The sequence below is a fragment of the Sinocyclocheilus anshuiensis genome, unplaced genomic scaffold (assembly GCF_001515605.1).
Source record: "Sinocyclocheilus anshuiensis isolate Anshui unplaced genomic scaffold, SAMN03320099.WGS_v1.1 scaffold1200, whole genome shotgun sequence".
Classification (NCBI taxonomy): Eukaryota; Metazoa; Chordata; class Actinopteri; order Cypriniformes; family Cyprinidae; genus Sinocyclocheilus; species Sinocyclocheilus anshuiensis.
Window position 1 is genome coordinate 292,752 of NW_015542405.1, and position 11,456 is coordinate 304,207.

An 11,456-nucleotide genomic window follows, 5' to 3' on the forward strand; every position below is an offset into this window, starting at 1 on the left:
GTGTGTGTGTGTGTGTCTCTCTCTCTGTGTGTGTGTGTGTGTGTGTGTGTGTGTGTGTGTGTCTCTCTGTGTGTGTGTGCTGTAGTTTGGACACTACACTGATCGACTTCACTGATATGAAGTGTCAGCGAGGAGACCTGAGCTTCATCTTCTGTGGAGACGCCGCTCGCTCCGAGTCCTTCGTGGTTCTGGACAACGAGCAGAAGGTTTATCAGCGGATTCATCACGAGGCATGTTCTCCGTCTGCTTGCTCGTCACGCATGTGCTGCGCCGGTGTGAGTCTAACACGTGTGTGTGTGTGTGTGTGTGTGTTTCAGGAGTCAGAGATGGAGACGGAGGAGGAGGTGGATATCCTGATGAGCAGCGACATCTACTCCGCCACGCTCTCCACCAAATCCATCACCTTCTCGCGTGCGCAGACCGGCTGGCTCTTCAGAGAGGACAAGACCGTACGTGTCTGGAGATTACCAAATTATACAGTGCTGGCCAAAATGATTAGAACACTAGTATTCTCAGCAGCTAAAAATGGTTTTAAGTCAGTTATTTCTATCTTTTGCTGGGTTTCTAGAAGCGTCAGTTCTTCTGGATTGAGTCTGTCTCAGTTTGTTCTGTTTCTTCATGTGACTCCAGACAGACTGATGATGATCAGATCAGATCTCTGTGTGCAGCACTAACATATATCTCACTGCATTATTACAGTTAATGGCCAAATGAATGTTTGGAAATGTAAACTGATATGTAAAACTACTGTAAAGTATTTTATTAAATAAAATTTGTATTTCTATATTATTGAAATTATTGAAAATGTTTGTAATTTAAGTAACATCAGTATTTTTAAAATATTATTTTGAAAACATTTTTAACTGTATTTATGCAGTGTAAATGCAGCTTCTTCAGTGCAAAGATGAATATTGTTGATACTAATTTAATTTGGTTTGTAACGGCTCTATAGTGTCTTATTATTGCACTTGTTGAACGTAATTAAATGTAAAAATCTGACACAAAAGATGATGCGTCTAAGAATGTTAAAAAATGCTCTTAAAAAGGTAAAAATGCCCCTGGAAAACGTTTGTGGTAAATATCACCTGTTAATAAAAACATTAATTTCTGTCACTGCTGTGAATTAAATATGAAGAATATGAGTCAGCTGACACGACACGCCTAAACCAGCTCAAAAACACATCTAATGATCATCATTTTTGGTCTGTATTGCACACCTGTTGTTTCTGAGTGGTTTGATGGCGTCTGACAACATGTGATATTGATGAACTAAATACCAGAGAAATATGACAAACTCAAACGGGCATTTTGCAACATATATTGAATTTTAGGGTCATTCGAACTGCATTCTGGTTATTTCTGACACAATATGATCTATTTCTAAAAGTTCCTGACTGAGCGACACGTGCTGGTGTTTCGTTCCTGAACAAATCAGCGTTTTTGAATAATTCAGTTAACTTGAAGAGTATTTTATAGAGAGTCACTTGCTTGGTTTCTGAATGAATCGGTTGTTTTGGATGAATTGGTTGAATGAATGATTCAACGACTCGCTTATTAAGAAAGTGGTTTCAATATGACACCACACGCCTAAACCAGCTCAGAAAAATATAATCTATTTATCATTATCGAAGGAATCTCAGAAGATAACTAGATGCCGTTGTTGTAGTGCTGTTTCTGAGTGGTTTGATGGCGTCTGACAGCGTCCTCTCGTGACGTTCCCGCAGGAGCGAGTGGGGAATTTCCTGGCGGATTTCTACATGGTGAACGGCCTGGTTCTGGAGTCCAGGAAGAGACGCGAGCACCTGAGCGAGGAGGACATCCTGAGGAACAAGGCCATCATGGAGAGCTTCAGCAAAGGAGGAGGGAGTATCATCGAGCAGAGCTTCGAGGTCAGTTCGCTCACGGCCTCCAACGATTATGAAAATACAATAATCGAGATAAAATGATTATTCCGCCCCCTTTCTATCAGTGCGCTTTCGCTCCTCCATAAAAGCCCAGTTTCACGTGCAAATCATGTAACGTGACTTTTGCAAAATGGTATGTATGTGTTTGATTTATTAAAGTTGATTAGATGTATTCATGTTTTTAAAAGCGCGAAAGAAACATTGCGCTGTTCCTCGAGCAGAACACAGACATATAAAGTCAATTTTTAGCTCAAGGTGCGCGCCTAAACGGTCAAATACATGCAAAAATGTATCAAAATGCATACATTATTAACATAAACCCTCATTGGTTATGTAATAAATACGTGCGTGACAGTAAATTGAATCCGTGCGGCTCTTAAAGTGACAGCAGCCTAATCTTCCTGCTGCGACTGTGTGCTTAATATTAATCAAACAACAAAGACAAAGACTAAATCACTCACTGCTCTTCACTGAACGACTTCTGTAGCTTTTGTAGAAACAAAGAAAGTTTAATTCTTACAGTGAAGACTGTTTTATTTTAGATTTGATTATTCATTTCTGTAGTAGGCCGTTAACTGAATACTTCAGAATTGCAATAGCCTTTAAGCACAGTTTGTTTCATTTGTATCTTTTTATTCTGTCGCATTTGTCCTTAGCTTTTTTAGTACTTGGTGTTTCGTTATTTTCAATCATTTTGAGGATTTTTTTTTGTTTGTTTTTTACCCTAGTATTCTGAGAATTGTGGAATTTCTCTAAAATCTAGATGTCATATGATGTGGATTATTGTGATGAAGCATAAAAGCACAATAAGACCTCCGACTGTCAGTTTAACTCGAGGCGTTTAGTTTAATGCTGTTTACAGGAGCTGAGGTTGATTGTGCAGCGCCCCCTGCTGGTGATGACTCTCTCGTACGGTGTAAACCACAGTCAGGTTTTTGACCTGAGAACAAGAGGTGTTGCTCATTGATGAATTTTCTGTATTTGAACTTTTGTGTCCCTGTGCTGTCACAGCCGGTGAGGCGTCAGTCGCTGACCGCTCCGTCTCCGAACACTATCTCCTGGGAGGAGTACATCACCGCCGAGACGGGAAAGTACGTCAGACCTCCATCATAAAGCCCTGTTTGGATGGTAGTTGTTTCTCAGGGGGACATAAGGGATTTTCATCATTTACAGCGGGTAGTCAGTGATTTTATTGCTGTCTGAATCCAGAATATCGGTGTTTATCTCTCACCACCCGTGGAAAAATCCCCTGCCGAATAACCTACGTTTATATCACGTATAATTATATTCAACTATATAATAGCTATAGTATATATATAGTATATATTCTATTTTCCTATTTTTAAACAGGCGATTTAAATAATCAAATAATAAATAGGATTACATGTTATGAAATATGCTTTTATTTGACATAATAATACATATTTTTAAAATACATTTTACACAATAATAAGAATAAATCTGTAAATAAAATTAATTTGATTTACAGCCCGGGTTCGCAGGATCACAGAACTCGCTTCTCCACTGTGAAGAGATCGCCATCCGAATCCACCAGTTTTATCACTGAGGTGATATGTAAATGTATTTTTACAGACGTCCAAATGAGAAACAGTTGCCGTCTGAACAGGGCTATACGCAAACACGAGCCAAACGCACTGCTCATGTCTGCTGTCTTCTAGGGCTCCTCATCTGGGCCGAGAGCTTGTGTGCAAAGAGAGCAAGAAGAACTTCAAAGCAACCGTAGCCATGAGTCAGGACTTCCCTCTGAGCATCGAGTCGTAAGTGTCCCGCTCTGCAGACTCCTGGCGACGTCCATGCGCTGTTTCTTACTGATCACAACTTGTTTTACAGGCTGTTAAATGTCTTGGAGGTCATCGCACCCTTCAAGCACTTTAATAAACTCAGAGAATTTGTTCAGATGAAGCTTCCGCCTGGATTTCCTGTCAAACTAGGTAAACAGATACATGTAGCATAAACCGCTAAAAACACATCCATCTTTATTTGACCCTCTGACTCTAGCACTCTCTATTAGTTTTCTAACTGCTTGTTTTTCTTTAAAGGGGTCATCGGATGCCCATTTTTCACAAGTTGATATGGTTCTTTAAGGTCTTAATGAAAAGTCTAAAAGGCGACAATGAGTTTCCACACATTCAGAATGGTTGCATTTTTCATTTGTATTTTGGTGCGGTTAGTGATTCTGAATGGAGCCAGATAGTAGTTTATATGCAGTCCTTTGGCATCTCCCTGTGGTCTTGTTTGGTATTGCAGGTTGACTTAGTGCTTATTTGTTAAAATTACTGTGTAATTGAGCTTTACGTACTTGTATAGAATATCTGCAGTGACATTTTTGCAAAGTATGTTTGCAAAAAAGAACACGGAATGTTTGAATCTATCTTGAATGTTTTGTTTAAAAATAATTACATGTAATTGAAAAGTAATAATACTAGAATACAAATGTTTTTTAGTGAATAGAAAAGGCTCTTGGAGTAAAAAAGGTTGAAAACCACTGCTTTGGGTAAATGCAGGACCAGTTCTACGGGGGTACTAAGAAGTGAACATTATTATTATTATTTTTTTTAATTAATAATTAAATTAATGCAATATAAAGTTACATCCAACAGCAGTGTCAATCAACATTCGTGGGAGGGTCCTGGGTGTGTGTGATGTCACTCTGCCAAGAATCTGAGAAAGGCTTGATCTGAGAAAGGGGATATGATTTATCGGGATTTAAAAAAAACTCTGGGTGGATTTTTAATATTATAGGGTGGTTGTGTACACACACTGCCAACACACATTTCAGTTCAAACAACTTGTAAAAGTGAGTTTTGCATCCGATGACCCCTTAAAGAAAAAAAACAAAACACTAGCTTTCTATATTATTTTTCTATTCTATATACTTGTTTTCTTTGTATGTGTGTGTATATATAGAAATATATATGTATATTTGTATGTGTATATATACATATATATATGTGTGTGTGTGTGTGTGTGTGTAAACTAATAAACTGTAAAATATACTGTAAACAATACATTGTAATCTAATAAACTGTAAACAATACATTGTAATCTAATAAACTGTAAAAAAAATAAACTGTAAAAACCAGCAAACTAATAAACTGTAAAATATACTGTAAACAATACATTATAAACGAATAAACTGTAAAATACACTGTCAACTAATAAACTGTAAAATACACTGTCAACTAATAACACTGTAAACTAATAAACTGTAAACGAATAAACTGTAAAATAATTAACTGTAAAATATACTGTAAACAATACACTGTTGTAACTAATGTAATTTTAAAAAACAAAGCTTAATGTAAATGTCCAATATCTGCCACTTGATCATTGTGATGCAAAAATAACCAGAATGGCAGTTTGTATTGTTTTATTATAGTTGATGTTGCCTGAAGTGCTTGGTTGGTTCTTTAGGATTTTGTAAAATAATATGAAGATGATTTAAGATTGCATTTGGCCAAAAAGACGAATGTGGATTCAATTGGAGGCTGGATGAATTAGAATCTTCTTCTTGTCTCATAATTACAATAATTCCATAGTAATGTGAACGCAGCATCATCTGCTGTATGTTCTGATGATGATGATGATGATGATGATGTGCTTCTCTTCCAGACATCCCCGTTTTCCCCACCATCACTGCCACCGTGACCTTTCAGGAGTTCCGCTACGACGAGTTCGACGACTCCATTTTTACGATTCCTAACGACTACAAGGAGGATCCCAGCCGCTTCCCAGACCTCTGAGCCGCTCCCCATCCCGCTTCACCCCGTCTCCATCTCCTCCCATCTCCCTCCGGTCAAACTTCAATCCCACACAAAGGGATCGTGCTGAAGCGAGTGTGAATCCGAAGCGGAGCGCAGCTGCACTACATGATGAAGCTCCGGATGGAGCGGTACGTTAGAAACACGGAGCGTCGCTTCACATCACCTCTGTAACTGGCAGGAAATACGGCATTATAAATTATTAAACAAGCCGAGTTTTCATTTAAATCTTTGTACAACTGTTACAAACTTGTATACTTCACTTAAAGGAAACGTGTACATTTAGGAAAGAAGCGGAAGTCATCTGTATATGATTTGAATTGTATGAAACCCGTCACAGAATACAATGTCTATGTCATTTCTACAAACTTTGTGTAAATACCACTTCCATCTCCAGTTCGTTTGCTTGTTGCATTATGGGAAATGGGCTTATTCACTCTGCCCTTCACTGTATGTTTGTTCGGATCATTTGCTTTCTCACATCCTAGTGGAGGATCGGACTGGACCGGATGTAAATGTAGCAGAAACGCACGGGACTTTCACTTTACTTTCACCTTGATAGATGGATATAAATACATTCAAATTTAAATATGTTTTCCAATGTAGTATAATCGACTGATGTATAACTGATTGATGTATAACTGACGACTATGTTTATTGAGATATTAGTGTAAAATGTTTCGGAGACGTTCGAGATAAGTGTTTTATGTGTGTGTTTGCTGTGTGCCGAGGGAAAAGGAGCTCGCGTCACGTTTGCACCAGCAATATCACGTTGGAAAGTTTCCTCTCGTTTCAGTTGTCCTTATCCAAATGGAAACGTGCTGCGACGCTTCCATGACCCACTACTGGCTAGTGTGGAAACTCGCGTGTTTGTATTTTTATGTTACCAGCTTCTTTTTTTCCCTGTGTTTCATGTCATTGTTTTTAGAGTTGCTTTATGCCTTCAGTAATTCTTCAGATTTTCTCCCAAATGCATTGAACTCTCGGCTGTACAGCAGGAACCTTGTATGAACCTGCTGCACTTTTACACGACAAATTGCAATTAATAAAATGTCCAGTCTGTCCAATGTTATCAGTCTTTTGTGAGGATGTGTTTTTTATTAGCAAGATATTGATGCCTTGCATAACATTCTTAAGGATTCAAACTCACGAGGGTGCTTAATGGGTTAAAAATTGATTTAAAATTAATTAAAACCGTTAAGAATAAAAAAATCCACCTTAAAAGATCTAGAGCATTTAATACAAAAACTCCAATAAACACGTTGGTGTGGACGCTAACATAGTTATCATTGATGGTATGAACGGACCTTTAATTTAGTGCTGATATTACTTAATTATAATAACTTGTGAACAGCCTCGCCTCAGAATTTCGCGCCATTACTGAAAGCGCGCGCAAAAACTTGACATATTCAAGAATATTTGCATTCGATTACAGCCAAAATGTCATTAAATTATCAAAATATATTTGTTGCTCTTTACAAATTGAAAACACAAGATCTGCTCACCATTCTATGCTGTATAATTAATTTCCCGTTCTCGCCAACAACAAAAATGAATGGATGCTAACATTGTCTTCTGGCGTGCAACACTTGTTAAAATCTCAGAAAATATAAATGTGTTTCACATCCGTCTAACATCCCTAGGAATGTGGTTTTGAAGGAACAAGTGGACAAGAATTTTATATGAAGTTTTATTTTCAGTTGTAACATTGCAAACAGTACAGGTACGTCATTTCTTAGCAAACTAGTCTATGATGACGGCGTGTGTTCACACTACGGAAAAACACATTGCGGTAGATACAGCTGGACTGTCGACTGACCCGCGAGAAAAAGTAATCCAGTTTACGTGAAGTTCCACAAACGTTCTGCGAGTTTAAAAAGACACTAACTCAGGCTAACTGTAAAAAACAAATGCAATTGTATTAAAAGGAGAAAAAAACCACTGCTTGACAACGTTATCCAAGCACTTTTAATTAGGGGTAATTCGTTTAAATAGAAACTGCAAACAGACATAGTGGATGGGCGTATTTTTTAACGGTCTACACTAAATATACAGTATAACATCGTTCCACATCAGCCATGAGAGAAGAAACAGCTCTAAAACCCAGATGAGCGTGTACCAGTAAATACAGCAGATTCTGAGGATGCAGAACTTTAAAAAACGAGGAGGAATGAAGGAGTTCAGAGAGGAAACGTTCAGACTAATCTCCGTCTGAACTCTGTTAATCAATACACTCAAACACTGATCCGTGGGCTGCTTCAGTCGCTCATGTCCATGTCTTCGTCTCGCTGGTCTTCGCTGTGTCCGTCCGACTCTCCGCGGCCCGCGTCGTCTGCGCTGTCTGCTTGAGGCTCTTTAGCCTGCGGCGACGAGGCGGCGTCCGAGTTCCTCTCGCGCTCTTCCTCGTGCTCGCTGTCGTAGCCCTGCTCCTCCTCATCGTAGTCCCTGGTCACCTGCGGAACAGAGACAGAACTCAGAAGCCGGGCTAGAATGCAGACCTTGGAATTATTTTTTTTTTGAGTACAGAGATGCAAACAGAGAAGCGGGAAAAACTGGGGGCATATGCTCCACATGGATTTTTTTTTTTTTTTTAAGATACTTGTTTTACATGCTCATTTGTAGTTACTTTGAGGTATTTAAAAAAATATTTTTTATTACCTTACGTCAAAAATTGCAATTTTTCTCACAGACACACACACACACAAGCATCTTGTTGCAACATTTGACAAAAATCAAGATTTAATATATTTGGTCGAAATCCCATGTTATAAAAGATGAAGTGCTATGCAGGCTATTTAAAGGGTTAGTTCACCCCAAAATGAAAATGCTGTCATTAATTACTCGCCCTCGTGTCGTTCCACACCCCTAAGACCTTCGTTCATCTTCAGAACACAAATGAAGATATTTCTGATCAAATCCGAGAGCTCAGAGAGGCCTCCATTGACAGCAACGCCACCCAAACTCTCAAGATCCATAAAGGTACTAAAGACGTCGTTAAAACAGTCGACGTGACTACAGTGTTCTACAATAATTTTAACGACGAGAATACTTTTTGTGCACAAAAACAAAACAAAAATAACGACTTTATTGAGCAATCTCTTCTCTTTCCTGTCATTATCCTTACGCGGTTAAGCACAGTGAAGGCTTCCGTGTTCTACGTCTGAACGCCGGCTCATTATTAGCCGAAGCTGCACATGTGAGCAGCGTGACGCATGCGTGTGATGCTGATGCAGGAGCCGTCCAATAATGAGCCGGCGTTCTGACGTAGAACCTGGAAGCGCTGGACGTAAACAACGTATGAGTATGACACCAAAGAGAAGAGGTTGTTGAATAAACTCGTTGTTTTTGTTTTGTTTTTGTGCACAAAAAGTATTCTCGTCGCTTCATAAAATTATTGTAGAACACTGTAGTCACGTCGACTGTTTTAACGACGTCTTCAGTATTTTTGGGTGAACTATCCCTTTAAAACAATATTAGCTGATTAGACGGCAATGCTGAGCTGAAATGTTAAATGTTTGCCCTCTCTCTCTCTGTTCTTCAGCGTTCACACATCTCAGACCTCAAATACATCAAATATTACCCTTTTAGACATAGTTTTAAGAGTAAAGAGTAAAGAAAATACTATGCAAAACCTACTAGCAGTTGCCAAGTGGTTATCAGTCTTACTTTTCCCAATACAAATAACACCAGTCTACCTTTTCATAACTGAATATTAAAAAAAGTGTCATAGGTGACCTATTTTGATCTCAAAAAAGTGAGTTGTCACCTAAAGGTGAGGAGCTTGCATCTGGCAAAATGAGTCGGAATGAGCAAATTTTCAAAAATTAGTTATTTTTATGTTCACATTCTCCATTAAACACCTTCAGAATGATATCTGACTCGTTGGACACACACAATAAAGACAGTCGTTTGAAGGCGATAGAGTCAGCAGATCTGATTTAGAGAAAAATCACCCTTAGTTCAGGATAGTTCAGCCTTTTTTACAGAAATGTGGGATATTTATATTAAATTTTATTATAGGAGTAATGGAATATAATTATAGTATATTTTACCATGGTATTGAGGTGTGCTAGATGTGATGTTTTAACTGTTTATCATGATTTAAATGTATGCTACTATGGAAGACCAATGATTAATAATAATAAAAAAAAGTCTGAATAATTAAATTTCAGCATATAAAAATGAGATTGCTACAATACTCACAGCTGTTACTGATTTTGATAATGAACATAAATCTACATTTGCATCCTAACTCAGGATACTATCAAATGTGTATTTCTAGGAGACAAAAAATGTTATATTATCAACAGGCAACACAAACCTGTTTCTTGATTTGAAAATCACTCAGAACATACGGAAACCAAGAAATAAATTTTTATTTATATTAATAAAGATATTAATTTTAAGGAAAATTATTGGTCTAGTCTCATTTGAGCACAAATCTGGCTTTAAACTTAAAATCTGGCTTTAAACTTAAAAGTTTTGGTATTTATCATAAGTATCTATATCACCTGATATGAACAAAATTGTGAGAATTTTTTGGCTATATCGCCCAGCCCTGCGCAAAACCGAAAAAGAAGAAAAACGAAACGCTCTGATTGGTCAAACTCTTCATCTTCCACGGTTTGTGGAGTTTAGAGTGACGAATCGTACCAGCGTACTTTGAGGTCAAATGCATACAGGTTGGCAGGTCTGTAGGATGTAAAGCGCAGTTGTTGACTGGTTAGTGAACGCAAGACAGTGGTACCTTCACATCTCCCTTCTCACTGTCGGACTTCCTGTCTCTGTCTCGGTCTCTGTCCTTGTCCTTGTCTTTGCTCTTCTTGCTGGAGGAACGTTCGCTTTTGTCCCGATTTCGGTCCCAATCATCCTTCCTGTCTCGGTCACGGTCTCTCTCGCGGTCTTTATCCTTTTTTTTCTCTTTCTTGTGTCTGAGAGAGAGAGTTTTCAGGTTAAAGCAGGTCTGAGGAAGGAGGTGTGATCGTGAGTGTGTGAGAGAGTGTGTGAGAGAGTGTGTGTGTGAGTGTGTGTGAGTGAGTGTGTGTGAGTGAATGTGAAAGTGACATGTGGCCAAGTATGGTGACACATACTCGAAATTAGTGCTCTGGATTTATCCCATCCTAAGTGCACACACACACACCGTGAACACACACCGGGTGAGTGCGAGTGAGTGTGAGTGTGCGAGTGAGTGTGTTTGAGTGTGCGAGTGAGTGTGTGTGAGTGTGCGAGTGAGTGTGTGTGTGTGAGCGAGTGTGTGTGTGTGCATTGCAGTGCTGAGGGCGTCGGGACACACCGGGGCAGTAAGGTGTCACTGCTGTTCTGGAGAGTTAATTACACCCTGCTGCCCCGGCCGTTCCTCATCAGACGCGTCTCAGGGCTTCAGGCGCAGGTACGGATGAGAGAGAGAGCGGGATTCATTTGGCCTGGAGTGAGTGAGTGAGCGAGTGTGCGAGTGCGTGAGTGTGCGAGTGAGTGCGTGCGTGAGTGTGCGAGTGCGTGCGTGAGTGTGCGAGTGAGTGCGTGAGTGTGCGAGTGAGTGCGTGAGTGTGCGAGTGAGTGAGTGTGTGTGAGTGTGCGAGTGAGTGTGTGTGAGTGAGTGAGTGTGCGAGTGAGTGTGTGAGTGAGTGCGTGTGTGTGAGTGAGTGCGAGTGAGTGTGTGCACGAGTGAGTGTGTGTGAGAGTGAGTGTGTGTGAGTGAGCGAGTGAGTGCGAGTGAGTGTGAGTGTGCGAGTGAGTGTGTTTGAGTGTGCGAGTGAGTGTGTGTGAGTGC

At 39.5% G+C, this 11,456-nt stretch overlaps 2 protein-coding genes across 2 annotated transcripts in view; one reads left to right on the forward strand and one right to left on the reverse strand.

The window, feature by feature from the left end:
* Positions 1 to 6,753, forward strand: part of ankrd13c (ankyrin repeat domain 13C) — a 21,949-nt gene extending 15,196 nt beyond the window's left edge. Inside the window, exons 7-13 of the mRNA XM_016492265.1 lie at positions 86 to 230; positions 318 to 449; positions 1,725 to 1,889; positions 2,916 to 2,995; positions 3,584 to 3,682; positions 3,756 to 3,856; positions 5,538 to 6,753. Of these exons, the coding sequence (XP_016347751.1) occupies positions 86 to 230; positions 318 to 449; positions 1,725 to 1,889; positions 2,916 to 2,995; positions 3,584 to 3,682; positions 3,756 to 3,856; positions 5,538 to 5,668 (853 nt within the window). The 3' untranslated portion in view covers positions 5,669 to 6,753. The remainder of the gene's footprint in view (positions 1 to 85; positions 231 to 317; positions 450 to 1,724; positions 1,890 to 2,915; positions 2,996 to 3,583; positions 3,683 to 3,755; positions 3,857 to 5,537) is intronic.
* Positions 6,754 to 7,362: 609 nt separating this feature from the next.
* The window catches only part of srsf11 (serine and arginine rich splicing factor 11), a 15,982-nt gene continuing 11,888 nt past the window's right edge, over positions 7,363 to 11,456 (reverse strand). The window contains exons 11-12 of the mRNA XM_016492266.1: positions 10,434 to 10,617; positions 7,363 to 8,139 (exon numbers count right to left, since the gene is read on the reverse strand). Coding sequence (XP_016347752.1) covers positions 7,945 to 8,139; positions 10,434 to 10,617 — 379 coding nt within the window. The 3' untranslated portion in view covers positions 7,363 to 7,944. The remainder of the gene's footprint in view (positions 8,140 to 10,433; positions 10,618 to 11,456) is intronic.